Below are 14,689 nucleotides of genomic sequence, written 5' to 3'. Positions count from 1 at the left end.
ATAGGCACTTGGCAGTGAGGTGAGGGTGGACCAGGAGCTCCTGGAATGAGCCAGAGTGGGGCCGATGCCCTGTAGGTTGGTGAGCAGGATTCTGGGACAGGACTTCTGAAAATCCAGCAGCCAAGAAGGAAGGAGAAATGGAGAGAGTTCTCTGGTTGGGGCTATGCATGGTGGCTTTCACCTGTAATCCCAGCACTTCGGGACACTGAGGTGGGAGGATTGTTTGAGCCTAGGAGTTCAAGAGCAGCCTGGGCAACATATTGAGACCCTGTCTCAAAAAAAAAAAAGAGAGAGAGACAGTTCCCTGATCCAAAACTGGGAATTCACAAACAGGGAATAAGCATGGATCGAGTGCCTTGAGTGCCTGCTACTTGCCAGGTGCTTTTCATAGTTCATCATTTGCTTTTCTCGGTAACTCTCTAAGGCAGTGATTCTCAGCCCTGGCTGCAGGTTAGGATCACCTGGAGATGTTTAAGTAAAAACCACTGATCCCCAGGCCCCGTCCCCTCCCCAGAGGCAGATTTGGCTGGGATAGGGACTAAGCATGGTGTTTCTTTTCTTTTCTTTTTTTTTTAGATGGGTCTTTCTCTGTCGTCCAGGCTATAGTGCAGTGGCACGATTTCGGCTCACTGCAGTCTCTGCTTTCCTGGTTCAAGTGATTCTCCTGTCTCAGCCTTCCTAGTAGCTGGGACTACAGGCACCCACCACCACGCCTGGCTAATTTTTAGTAGAGACGGGTTTTCACTATGTTAGCCAGGATGGTAGGCATGGTGTTTCTAAAGCCTTCCCAGACTCTGCATTTTACCTGAGGGAACTGAGGCTCAGAGGTCCAGTGAGGGGGTGGCCAGGCTGCTCAGCAGGCCAGGTGTGGCTGTGGTTTGAAGGCTACAGGAAAATTCATGGGCAGTGGCGTCTCCTAGGTCCCTAGGAGGCCTCTAACTCTGGTGTTAGGCTAAGGCTCCCTGTTGTGCAAATCCATTGTGGGCTGTGATCTAGAGGGAGCTGGGCCAAGATAACCTTCATGTTTGCTCCTAGTCTCAGATTCTCAGCTGTGAACAGCTGGATCCTGGGGTCCAGGGCTGATTGGCAGAGGTCCTTGTGTCACTTATAGAAAAGATGAAACAGCAGGTGACAGGAGTCCCCCAGGGCTCTTGTGTTCTCAGCATCCTCTCATCTCCAACACATTCAGTCCTTAGAACAGCTCTCTAAGAGGCTGGGCAGGCCAGGCATCCCCACTTACAGGTGATTACTTCAATATCCAGAGCAGGCAGGATGTGGTGACTCACACTTATAATCCCAGCACTTTGGGAGGCAGAGGTGGGAGGATCGCTTGAGTCCAGGAGTTCAAGACCAGCCTGGGGAACATGGTAAAACCCCGCCTCTACAAAAAAAAAAAAAAATCGGCCAGACACGGTGGCTCACGCCTGTAATCCAGCACTTTGGGAGGCTGAGGTGAGTGAATCATCTGAGATCAGGAGTTCAAGACCAGCCTGGCCAACCTGGTGAAACCCTGTCTCTACTAAAAATACAAAACCTAGCTGAGCATGGTGGTAGGCGCCTGTAATCCCAGCTACTTGGGAGGCTAAGGCAGGATAATTGCTTAAACCCAGGAGGTGGAGGTTGCTGTGAGCCAAGATTGCACCATTGTATTCCAGCCTGGGCAACAGAGCAAGACTCCATCTCAAAAAATAAAAAAATTAGCTGGGTGTGGTGGCCCATGCCTGTGGTCTCAACTACTCAGGAGGCTGAGGTAGGAGATCACCTGAGGCCAAGAGGTGGAGGTTGCAGTGAGCTGAGATTGCACCACTGCACTCTAGCCTCAGCAACAGAGTGGGACCCTGTCTCAAAAAAAATAAATTAAATAAAATCCAGAGCAGTGGGTTCCCTTGCCTTGGGTCCGCAGCTACTGGGGGCCGAGCTGGTACATGACCTCTTTCCACTTCCTCAGGAGGCTGCCTGAGGGTTTCTGCTCACCCTGAGCAACTGCAGGGACTTTGGGGATGTACCCTGTGACTGAATTTGACTTCAGCTCTGCTCTCAGCTTCGCAGCCTGGGGCACATCCCTTAGCCCTCAGAGGAGCTGATGATCCATCTGCCATGGTCAAGTGCAGGGAGCCAGTCTCCAGGTGTCAGTCACTAACACTGTGGCCCTCATTTTGTCCTGTGTAAAACAGCTACAGTAACAGTCCCCACCTCCCAGGGCTGTTGACAGGGGCTCAGTAACCTCATGATGACTGCATGGCATGTAAGGGCTTACTAAGTAGGCACAGTGCCTGTGGGTCCTCAAAAGGATTGCCTCCAGCCTTCATCTTATGGGCTCATTCATTCAATGTGTCCTCAGCTCCCAGGCAGGCTCTAAAGATTCAAAGGTGGATAAAATAGGGGCCCTCTCCTTAGCGAGCTTGTGCCCAATTACGATGGTGTGTTCTGAGCAAAGCCTCTGTCTTGCCCATGCCTCCATTCCCTGTTGGCCTTTCCCAGCTGCAGCCACACTGACCACTGCATATTCTGGGCATATGCTATCCCCTCTGCAGGTGTGCCCTTCCTGCTGTCCTCCCTGCCCTAAGCCAGGCCCCCCACCCCGACCTCAGAACTCAAGTCAGGCAGTAAATCCTCAGGGACGTCCTTCCTGACCCCTGGGACAGGTCAGATCGTTTGGCTACAAGCTGGATGTTTACCCTGCTTATATTCATGGGGATTAATGTGACTATTAGACCAGAAGGAAGGACCAGCTCTGACTTGTTCTCCACTTAAATCCTCAGCCTGGCATGGTGCCTGGCACACAGGACATGCTCAGTGAATGTTTGGCAGATAAATGTCTAAGTGAATGAGCAAAGAAACATGGGGCACTAGGGGCAGCTGTTAATTCTGGGAGATGAAACAAGAAGGACCAATAGGGTCAAATCATGCAGGGCCTTGGATACCCATTGCAAGAGCATGGGCTTCTGCGTGCGGGGCCTGGGCCAGGGATTCTCAATCCTGAGTGCACTTCAGAGTCACTGAGGAGCTTTAAACAATTCAGATGCCCTCCCTTCCAGTAAATTAAAGCAGAACCTGAAAGGGCTGGGGCTGGGTGCCCATGTACTTTAAAAACTGCCTGGTGATTTTGATGTGTTGCTGGGATTGGGAACCACTGAACAGACGCAGGCAGCCTGGAACTCTTCTCCCACTCCAAGCCGTCCAGCAGAGCCCCTTGCCTAGGACTCAGGCTCAGCTCCGCTGCCAGCCTTGGCTGTCCCAACCTCAGGGGAGTCCCGGGCAATGCCCACATGCCCTCCCCCATCCCACCTCCTCAGGGAAGGGCAGGCAGTGATGTCTGTAGCACCAGCTGGGTGCACTGAGTCTGACAAACTCAGTGCTGACAGATGAACCCCTCCCCACTCCACAGGTCCCCCCTGGCATGAGTTCTCTGATAACCAGCTCCTTATCCCACCAGACCACACACTTCCCAGCCACCAGCTGCCCTTGGCAAATCACTTCCCTATTTGAACCTTCATTTTCTCCTCTGCAAAATGGGGATGTCTGTGCTGTTCAGAGGGTTTGTGAGGAAAAAATGAAGAATTGCCACCATTTGCTGTGTGCCCACCCCAATCTTGGCCATCTACCTGGAGAGCATGGTGCTAAGGCCACTGCTGGCCCCAGAGGCAGACCTTGTCACTTTCCTAGTGATTCTAATGTGCCACCAGGGTTGGGAACCAAGGGCTGCCTCTGTAAAGCCCTCTGCATTCATTTTCTTATTACGTTTTCTTTTTTTTCTTTTTTTCTTTTTTCTTTTTTGAGACAAGAGTGTTGCTCTGTCGCCCAGGCTAGAGTACAGTGGCACGGTCTTAGCTCACCACAACCTCCACCTCCTGGGTTCAAGCAATTCTCCTGCCTTAGCCTCCTGAGTAGCTGGGACTACAAGTGCGTACCACCACGCCCAGCTAATTTCTTGTATTTTTAGTAGAGATAGGGTTTCACCATGTTAGCCAGGATGGTCTCGATCTCCTGACCTTGTGATCTGCCCATCTCAGCCTCCCAAACTGCTGGGATTACAAGTGTGAGTCACCATGCCCAGCCCTATCTTATTACATTTTCACAGCAGCCCTGCCAGCTGGGAATTATCCTCCCATTTGGCAGATGGGGAAACTGAGACTTGGAGATTAAGCGGCTTTCACGTGGTCCTGTGTTGCTAGGATCTGATCTCAGGTTTCATGGACTCTGAAGCCTGTGGTCTTTCCTTGGCCTCTAGAAAAAACGGTGGTTGAATGTCCAGCCCAGGCCTGGTCTCTCCCCTCTCCTGGGGTAGATATAAGGGCCTCTAATCAGGGCACTGTCCTCAGGTATCTTACTTTCTTACAGATTTTGACTGATTGATAGCTTGCCTACCAAGAAGCAAATTTAAAACCAAAACTATATGAATAAAGTAAAGATAGGCTGGGCACGATGGCTCACACCTGTAATCCCAGCACTTTGGGAGACCAACGTGAAGAGTCACTTGCGCCCAGGAGTTTGAGATCAGCCTGGGCAACATGGTGAAACCCCATCCCTACAAATATTTAAAAATTACCCAGGCGTAGTGCTGGACGTCTATAGTCCCAGCTACTCGGGAGGCTGAGGGGGAAAGATCACCTGAGTCCAGGAAAGGCTACAGGGAGCCAAGATCATGCCACTGCACTCCAGCCTAGGTAATAGAGTGAGACCTTGTCTCAAAAAAAGAAAAGAAAGAGGAAAAATCTGAGGAAACTAGGGTTAAGGTTAGTAGCAAAGTGATTGCTGATGTTACAGAATGATTGTAGGAAGTCCTGTCCAGGCCAATGACTGGTCTGGCCCTGAGCACCCTACAGCTGGTGGAAGGAGGGAAGACAGAAGCCAGGAATTGCAGTCTTGCCTGTGGAGCAGTGCCTGGACCCTGGGATTGGCTGGTGGGCTTCCTGGGCACTAGGAGTTATTTAAATTTTGTTTAGCATTTTATTTTGAAATGATTATAGATTCACAGGAAGTTGCAAAGATAATACCAAGAAATTCCATAGTGCCAGGATTTTTTAAAAGTATTATACTGGCCCAATGCAGTGGTTCACACCTGTAATCTCAGCACTTTGGGAGGCTGAGATGGGTAGATCACGGGTCAGGAGTTTGAGACCAACCTGGCCAATGTAGTGAAACCCCATCTCTACTAAAAATGCAAAAAATTAGCCGGGTGTGGTGGTGGGCACCTGTAATCCCAGCTTCTTGGGAGGCTGAGGCAGGAGAATCTCTTGAACTTGGGAGGCAGAGGTTGCAGTGAGCCAAGATCATTCCATTGCACTCCAGCCCGGGTGATGATGTGAGATTTCATCTCAAAAAAAAGAAAAAGAAAAAGTAATATAATATACCTCCAGGCTGGGCCCAGTGGCTCACACCTGTATTCTCAGCGCTTTTGGAGGCCAAAATGGGAGGATTGTTTGAGCCCAGGAGTTTGAGACCAGCCTGGGCAACATAACGAGATACCACCTCTACAAAAAGATAAAAAAAAATTAGCCAGGCGTGGTGGTGCACAGCTATAGTGACACCTCCTTGGGAGGAGAAGGATCACTTGAGCCCAGCAGGTAGTGGCTGCTGTGAGCCATGATTGCACCACCACTGCATTCCAGCCTAGGTGACAGAGCGATTCCCTGTCTCTAAAAACCAAAAAATCCAAAGTCCCCAGACTCCCCAGGGGATTCCCTCATGCAGAGTTGAGACCCTCAGGCCTGAAACCTGGTCCTTGCCTTTAGCTTATCCTGCGTGGGGTGGGAGGAGTTGAGGTCACCTGAGGCTCGGATCTCTCTGCCAGGACTCACACCTGTGGTCATCCCCTGCTTCCTTCCTCTGTAGATGGGGAACTCTTCTTTCTACACAGCTGTGTCGGGATAAAGAGTCTGCGCCCCTGTGGCTTCCAACCCCTGCCTCCCGCCTCCCACCTCCCTTGTGGAGCCTGAGCCATCTGAGGCCCTCCCTTCTCTGCTCTCCTCTCGCAGATGCAGCTGCCATCTTGCTGGATGAGCAGAACAAGCGGCCCTGCCGGAAGTTTCTACTGACAGGTAAAGTGCTCTACACAGCTCAGGTCCCTGCAGGAACCTGCAGTGTCTAGTCTGGCCCACTTGGACCTCTGCGGAGTGTCTTTCCCGACCTGGGCCACCATCCCAAGCCCACTTTGTAGTGGTGGCTCCAGCTGACCGGCCAGTCAGGGCCTTCCCAGTTATGCCTTAGGACTTCCTAGAGACTGGTCCTCAGCTCTTCAGATCTAGAATTTGATTGTTATCAGCTCACCTAGAACAAGCAAGCCCTGGGGGATTGCAAGTGAATCCAGGAGACACTCATGGGTGGAACAGACTTGCTGATTAAGTTAGCCTGGGAGCCCTGCCTCCTTCCCAACAGGCAGGACTTCAGAGAGGAACAAGGTTGGTGATCTGAGGAGGTTCAGCATCAGAACCAAGGATGCTAGGTGTGGATTTGATTGCTCAATACTCAGCTAATAGAGATGCATATAGGTCAGAGACATAAAGGGCCAAACATGGTGGCTCACTCTTGTAATCTCAGTACTTTGGGAGGCTGAGGTGGGAGGAATGCTTGAGGCCAGGAGTTTGAGATCAGCCTGGGTAACATAGCGAGACCCCATCTCTACAAAAAAAAATTTTTTTTTAATTAGCTGAGCATAGTAGCACACGCTGGTAGTCCCAGCTACTCAGGAGGTTGAGGCAGGAGAATCACTTGAGCCCAGGGTTCAAGGCTACAGTGAGCTATGATTGCACTACTGCACTCCTGCCTGGGTAACAGAGTGAGGACCCTGTCCCTTTTAAAGAAAGATAGAGAAAGGGATAAAAAAACCTCAGTAGGTGAAGGAACCAAAGACAGATAAAAATAAAGGTAGGAAAAATAAGATAAAGCCAGGAGAATAATTAGTCTTCTCCATGCTTGTCCTTGAGGTCCTATGTATTCTCTAAGGGTTTGGCTCTGAGCTTCCTGGCAGCCAAGGCAAAGAGGAAAACTGTGATGATTCACATGGTTTGTTAAGGGAGCTTAACACTTGGGAGAAGTACTGCAGCTGAACGAGGGAAACTGGGTGAGCGTCTAAGCTCCCCTAAGATGGGCACCAAGCCTGCAAATCAGGGGCTTCCCTACAGACTTTGCCTTGATGTGAATATGTCACTGGTAGGTTACTCTGGCTTGAGACACCTCCAGCCTCCCAGTATCTCGACACACAGTTTGGTCTTCTTGGTTGAGATAGGGGAAGCCACCCCAGATTTTGGTGCCTCCTTGGCAAAGCTGCCACTGAAGGCTTTCTAAGGAGCAGTCCAGCTGCTCACATGAGCCAGGTAGGCAGGCAGAATACTAGGCTGGGCACAGCATGTGCTGTGGCTCAGAGTAGAGAAAGGAAGCATGGCTCTTTGAGAAACCCACACGCGTAGTTCACTGAGGCAGGGGCTGGGAGGGCTGGTGACAAAGACAGGCTCTGCAGAGGCTTTCGAGGCCCATTCATGACAGGCTTCAGTTGGAAGTGATCCCCAGCACGGCAGGCAGCTAGAGAAGCGTCATGAGCATATGGCATGATGGGTTGCTCTGGCTGCTGAGTGGGCAGGGCCAGAGAAATTCCATTTTCTGTCCCAGGTCAGGGTTGCTACTCTTTAGGCCCTGAAGTCCTGCCCCTAAGACTCTGGGACCCCTCATCAGGGTGCCCCTCAGGCCACACTGGGAGCTGCTCCTGAGCAGCGAGTAACTGTCTTCCTGCCGCAGGCCAGTGCGACTTTGGCTCCAACTGCAGATTTTCCCACATGTCAGAGCGAGACCTGCAGGAGCTGAGCATCCAGGTGGAGGGTATGTCTCGGGGTACCCTGGGCTAAGCGGGAGTGGGGTGCCAGGGCATGTGGGCTCTGAGACTGGGAGAGCTGGCCTGTGCCTTCCCATCTCCCCCCATTGGCAGCCAAGGCCCCCCAGGGTGACTGGGATCCCTGAGCCCCTGGTTTGGGCCAGGTGTCAGGAACAGCCTCTAAACCACCTCAGCATGAGTGGAGAAGGCAGGGATGTGTCCCTTGATAGTGGAGCCTGCATGGCTTCTGGCCCAGAGTCCTGAAGGTGCACCTCAGCCCCACCTGGACCCCGTGGCCAGCCCATCAGTCACTGGCAGATACACCCCATCCCTCCCTCAATCAGGCAGCATACCCAGTCCCCACCTGGCACCAGGCAGACCCCTTATGATAGTCTGGGGACAAGGAGTTAAGGAAAGCACCTTCCCTGCCCTCTGGAGTCTCACAGCCTGGTGATCCAGGGAGGGGCAAGTTCAGCTTCCATGGAAACTGACATCTTGCCTTTGCGAAATTCACTCCTCCAGTTAGAGAGCAAGAAGTTCTGATTGAGATGGTCTTTATCAGTCTTCTTCCACAGCCTCTCATTGAACAGGTGGGGAAATTAAGGCCAGCATTCAGGAGGAAGGGCCTCATGTGAGCCCCCCAGCAGGTTAGAGGCAGACTCCAGGTCTCTCAGTGCCCCCGACTCCCACTCTCAATGCTTCTCTGTCCAGGAGGCCTTGGGGTAGCCAGTGAGGGTCTGGGACAGCTTGGCCTTTGCTCTGATCCCCTGGTGGGCCTCGCTCCCCTCTGACCAGTTAGACACTGCGGGCTCTGTGCCCTGCCCTGGGCAGCCAGTGGTACTGTGGCTGCAGCCCTGGCACCAACACAGGGTTTCCAGGAGCTTTTCTTCCCAGGGTGGAAGCAAGGCCTTGTGGGACCAGCCAGCAAGTCCTGCCAGCAGCGGCAGCTCCAGCTCCTCCCTGGCCGTGGGCTCTCATGGGACGGCTGGCCTGTGGTGGGATGAGCACAGGGCAGTGGGCCTGGAGCTGGAGACGATGCTGAGTGGGGACAGGCAAGGGGAGAGGCCCAGAGGGGCTGGGAACAGAGTCCTAGCCGGCAGCTCAGACAGTCTTGGCTCTGCCACATCCCCTGTAACCTTGGTACATGGCCTAACCTCTTGGAGGCTGTGTCCTGCCCTGTCAAATGTGATGCCTCTAAGGATGAAGCAAGATGACACCTGTGCAGCCCAGGCCCAGCCCCGAGTGGGCTCCAGATACCAGGCCCCTGCCCTGAGTGGCTCTGGTCACACGTATGATTATTTTCCTCTGGCTCAAGGTCCCATCCCAGATGACCTGGTGACTCTGACCCCATCAAACGCTCACACCCAGCTTGTATGAATTCCATTCATTGATTGGTTTTACTGCTTTGAGCAACAGGTTTTGTTGGACATCTTATGAGAAGAAAAGCCAGGGAAACTGAGGCTCATTATCCTGCCCAGGGTCAGAGGCCTGGCAGGTGACAGATCTGAGATTTGACTGCATTCGACTGCCCTTGCTGCCTCCCTGCACCCCAGATTCAGACCCCTCCTTAGGGCCAGGCTTTCTCTGTTTTTTTTTTTTTTAGACAGATTTTCACTTGTTACCCAGGTTGGAGTGCAATGGTGCAATCTTAGCTCACTGCAGCCTCCACCTCCTGGATTCAAGTGATTCTCCTGCCTCAGTCTCCCGAGTAGCTGGGATTACAGGCACGCACCACCACGCCTGGCTAATTTTTTTTTTTTTTTTTTGTATTTTTAGTAGAGACGGGGTTTCGCCATGTTGGCCAGGCTGGCCTCAAACTCCTGGACTCAGGCAATCCCCTCACCTCAGCCTCACAAAGTGCTGGGATTATAGGCCCAGCCAGGGCCAGGCTCTCTATATGCACTGTCCTGTTTATAGCTCCCCAAGAGCTTGGGAGGCAGCCGAGGTTGTCTCCATTTGATGGGAAAACAAGAGTGAGGCTGAGTGCTGGGCCTTCGCGTACAGGCAGCATGGAGAAGCAGTCCAGGTGTGTCTTCCTGGAGGATTGCTGCAACTTCCCAGGGCTTGCTCAGGGCCTACCAGTTCCTTCTGCTTTGTGGGAGGGTGGGGTTCTGGCAGGCAGGAGTGGACCCCTCACTTGCCTTTGTCTCCCTGTCCCCACAGAGGAGAGGCGAGCCAGGGAGTGGCTGCTAGATGCTCCTGAGTTCCCCGAGGGCCATCTGGAGGACTGGCTGGAGAAGAGAGCCAAACGGCTGAGCTCAGCCCTGAGCAGCAGGTACCTGTCCCCAGGGTCCCCTCCCTCTGTGCCCTCAGGGGCAAGACTCCAGCCCACCTGCCCCTTCCTGACCACTCAGGAATCTCCATGAACTGCCCCGGCCCAGCAGCTGAATAAAGATGCCCCCACAGAGCCCCTGAGGGGCCATGCTAGGGGCTCTTGGGGCTCCAGGCCCTGGCCAGAGGCTGAGGGGTATTTGAAGAAGCCTCTCCCAAGGACTGGTCCCTCTGAGAGTCTGTGCTGGCTGGAGGGGAGGCAGGCAGCCCAGCTAATTTGGCTGCACGTCACCAAGTCCACTGGGCTATGGTCACCAGCAAGGAAAACAGGCTCATGAGGGAGGGGTGTGATTTGCCCAAGGGCACACAGCTAGAAACCGTAGAGTCGGGATTGCATAGGGTATGATGACAAGGTCCTGGTCCCACTACCTTTTTAAGGAAGGGGGCGTCGGGGTGGCCCCAGCCCTTGGAATGCTCAGAAGTAAAAGGGGCGCTCTGGGTCGGGTTCTTGGGGTATGTGCTTCATGCTGTCCCTGGTCCTTCTCTTTGAGGGAAGGGACTCAAGTGATAATTCATGTTAGCAGAATGGGGCACAGGATAGACAAGGCTGCTTGGCATCATGGCCAAAACCAAAGCGTGGGCTCCTGGGCTCTTCCTCTAGCAATTAAAGGGTGGGTGGGGGAAGGGGGTAAAGTTGTGCCCCGGGGCAGCGTGCGACTTTAACACATTTCCCCAGCCTGGGCCGCCTTGCTTTCCCCATCTTGCAACGGAGTGTCAGAGCTGACTACTTCTGTAGTTTGGCTTCGCAGGACAGTGGCCTGGCGGGGACTGAGGGGACCTGGCCAGACAGTCTGCAGGGTGAGGCCTTCCCTCCGGGCTCTGCCAGGAGGTGAAGGCCAAGCTTCTTGCCTTCTCTGTGTCCCGTGAAAAGGGACTGTGAGGGTGTTTGGGGGTTTTTTTGTTTTGTTTTATTTTTGGAGACAGAGTCTTGCTCTGTCACCCAGGCTGGAGTGCAGTGGTGCCATCTTGGCTCACTGCAACCTCTGTCTCCTGGGTTCAAGCAATTCTCATGCCTCAGCCTTCCAAGTAGCTGGGATTACAGGCACATACCACCATGCCCAGCTAGCTTTTGTATTCTTAGTAGACACAAGGTTTCGCTGTGTTGGCCAGGCTGGTCTCCAATTTCTGATCTCAAGTAATCCACCTGCGTCAGCCTCCCAAGGTGCAGGGATTATAGGCGTGAGCCACCACACCCAGCTAGTAGAGGTGTTTTAAACTTCACTTTGTCGTTTACCTTTATTTTAAATCCGAGCCCAGTTTTTGTCTCCCCACCTTAAAAGTATATACGGGACAGCCATGACTCAAACGTTGGAGCGTGACATCCTCTCCTCCTGGTCCTGTCTGAAGGGTCCAGTCTGCAGGGGTCCTATTCTGTCTTTGGGCATGTGGGTACTTCCCTTGGGACTGGCTGCTGTCCAGGGATCCATGTCCTATTCCCTAGACTCCCTCAGCCTGTGTGCAAGAGGCTTGGGCTGGCTGGAGGCTTCCCAGAAAGGTCTGGCCCCTGCGCCGCTACTTGAACAGGGCTCCCTGTGGGTCCCATCCTTACTCTGCCGCCTGCCAATGGGCTAACACCAGCCACTCACCTCCCTGCCCTGATTCCATGGTATACTCTGCTGGGAGCAAGTCACAGAGGCCCCACTGTCTCTTGGGGCTGTGACAAGGTCTCATGGAGTCCCTGCAGCTGAACTGGAGTGAGTGCCAGTCAGTGGGGTAGAGACGAGTTGCCCCAGAGTCCTTGGCTGGGTTCCAGACAGATGCATCCCCACGCTGACACAAGGTGCTATGAGTTTGAGACTTGGGGGACTAGGGGACAAGATGTGGAAACTGAGGCTGAATGACTGGCTCCGAGTCACAGGTTGAAGTGGCGATCATATGAGAATTGAGTTTGTTTGGTGCTTACACTGTGCCCAGTGCTTGGGGGCATTCAGGGAGACTGGCGATTCCATTCTGCAGCTGAGGAATCGTAACCTCACCAGGAGGTAGGGCCATCCATGTCTCCTCCCTGCTCTCCTACCTTCCCTCTGCTCCTTCAGGGGATCCTCCACACAGCAGCCCTGGCCCTGGTGCCTCCTCCACCCCTGGCTCCACAGCCCCATTTGCAGGGCAGGGGGTCGGTCACCCTCCCTGCTGCCTCCACAGCAGCCATTGGGGTCAGTCGGTGGGGTCGCCTTCTCACCTCTTGCCTCTGGCCTGACTGTTGGTCCCACTAGATGCTCGGCCGCTTCTTAGATGCGGCATCATTTGTGGTGTCAGGGCACCTGGTGCGTGCTGTTTTTTTACCTGAAACTGCCTCCCACCTCTCCGTCTGGCAGAGTCAGACTTGTCCTGGGAGCTCTAGCTGAGACATCATCCCTCCCAGCCCCCGCTTCTCCCACATGGCCTGGGCAGACTTGGGGGGCCCAGGACAGGTTGACTGCATGAATGAGCATTCAGGCTGTCGGGCGCTCCCCAGGTGTTAGTGTTGCCAGCCTCTCGTGCGGACTGGTCTAGAAGCCTGGGGGACCCCCTCTTCCTCTTAGGATATCTGTTTCCTCCCCCAGGGCACAGCGGGCTGCCCACCACACCTGGGGCAACGCTGCAGGCTCCAAACCCCGCTGGCTGAGCAGAGCCTCCCTGGTGAACATAGGGACCCTTCTTGTAAATGTGGGGAAGCGGAGGTTCCATGAAGCCCCAGCCTGGAGCTTGTGCTTATCCCCCTCTGCAGACTGACCCTGAGGATCTGCCAAGAGCAGCGGTGGCCTCAGACACACAGATGAATCCCCCAGCGAGGCCAGGCCTGGCCCTGCTGCCCATTGTTGGCTCTTCAGATTACGGCTCTCTCCCTCTTAATCTCTCCTTTGCACCCCTCTCAGGGGCGGCGCTGCCATCCTGGCCCATCTTCCCTCCTCATCTCTATTTCCTCTGATTAGGACTGCAGCTGGGGAAATGTCAGAGTAGCTCTCGTCCTCACACATAGGACAAACAGGTCACCAGAGAAGCTACAAGCAGAGTGGTGCCAGACACGCACCTCAGTGTCTCCAAGGCTTCGGCTCACGTGTCTGGTGCCCTGGCAATGTGCCAATGTGTGTGATCAGGCATGGGGTATGCCCATCTACTGGCAGGGGCCTCAGGGCAGGCAGGGACATGGGGCTGAGGCTTGGACCTAGGAGGTCCCAGCTTCCTGGGACTCTGCCCCATTTTCTAGAAGAAGGGCCTGAGACTCACGGGAAGGGGCTCCCCAGGATCACACCCTCCCAGGGGGGATCCCCACTGTCCCTGTGGCCCTGCTGGGAGCCCAGGCTTGGCTGGCAGCTGGGGCACTCCCTTCCAGCAACTGCGGAGCCTCCCCGCCTTCTCTGCGGCTGGTGGAGTTTATGAAATCTCCCCAGTGCCATAAATCATGTCAAGAGCTGCCTTCTGCGCTTTCTAGCAGGCAGCGAGCCACGAAGCAGGGGATGTCCCTGTCCTCTCACACCTGGGGGTCCTGGAGGCTGCACCCAGGGCTCTGTGCAGCTGTGGTAGTGGCAGTGACTCTACATGGCAGGTCTGGCAGAGAGGGGCAGGCTGGGTGGGTGCAGCAGGGGAAGCTCCCAGGGCTCCTGATCCCGGCTGTCCGCCTACCCCCTCGGAGGTCAGAGGCCTCTCCAGACCCCTCTCAGCAGGCAATCCCTTCTCTCTCTGCAGAGGGCTGGCCACTAGGCCCCTGAGCCTGCCAGGAGCTGCCAGGGCCTCACCTCGCCTGAAGGCTGGGTGTTGGGGTATGGGGGTGTGCCGGAGCAGAGGGAGCTGAAGTGGGAGGGCAGTGTCTGCAGCCGATGTGCAGCTTGCATTCCAGGCCCTCAGGCCTCATCCCAAGGGTGTCACTTGGTCACGTGACTGACTCCTTGCACTTCAGTTTCCTCACCTATAAAATGGGGTTCACCTGAGGATTTTTTGGTTTTGGAGATGGAGTTTCGCTCTTGTTACCCAGGCTGGAGTGCAATGGTGCAACCTCACCTCCCGGGTTCAAGCAACTCTCCTGCTTCAGTCTCCCAAGTAGCTGGAATTACTGACAGGCATGTGCCACCATGCCCGGCTAATTTTGTATTTTTAGTAGAGATGTGGTTTCACCATGTTGGTCAGGCTGGTCTCGAACTCCCGACCTCAGGTGATCTGCCCGTCTCGGCCTCTCAAAGTGCTGGGATTATAGGTGTGAGCCACTGCGCCAAGCCCACCTGAGGATTTTTTTCCCCCCTCAGGTTGAACCACCTGAGGATTCTTAAGGTTTCTCTGGCTCATGGTGTATGGCCCAGAATAGTGCCTGATCAGTAAGATCTTTCAGCATTGCTGTTGGTCATTCCACAGTCACTGGGTGGCCTGGCACCAGGCCCAATGGGGTAGGGTATATCTGTACCCAAGATACACCCTACCCCTACCCCCTGGTCTACATCCTCGGAGGACTCGTCGTGTGCAGGAGACAAATGAGCTCCTGCCTGAATGTCAATGGCGGCTGCATGGCACTCTCTGCTGAGGATGTGCACATGTACTCCATCAGTCCTCCACAAGTGGGCACGAAGGTTCTTTCCAGTG

At 54.2% G+C, this 14,689-nt stretch overlaps 1 protein-coding gene across 7 annotated transcripts in view; it reads left to right on the top strand.

Annotated features, from left to right (window-relative positions):
* ZMAT5 (zinc finger matrin-type 5) overlaps positions 1-14,689 on the top strand; it is a 34,931-nt gene that overhangs the window by 18,819 nt on the left and 1,423 nt on the right. For 5 of the 7 annotated variants that reach the window (XM_054239873.2, XM_035268895.3, XM_035268901.3 and 2 more), the window contains 3 exons: positions 5,979-6,041; positions 7,735-7,815; positions 9,971-10,082. In XM_054239873.2, the coding sequence (XP_054095848.1) occupies positions 5,979-6,041; positions 7,735-7,815; positions 9,971-10,082 (256 nt within the window). The remainder of the gene's footprint in view (positions 1-5,978; positions 6,042-7,734; positions 7,816-9,970; positions 10,083-14,689) is intronic. The other 2 variants (XM_035268930.3, XM_078338053.1) reach the window with 1 other exon arrangement.

This window comes from Callithrix jacchus, chromosome 1, assembly GCF_049354715.1.
Source record: "Callithrix jacchus isolate 240 chromosome 1, calJac240_pri, whole genome shotgun sequence".
NCBI lineage: Eukaryota > Metazoa > Chordata > Mammalia > Primates > Cebidae > Callithrix > Callithrix jacchus.
Note: the sequence above shows the minus strand (reverse complement) of the source record. Positions and strands in the feature narration are given on the sequence as shown.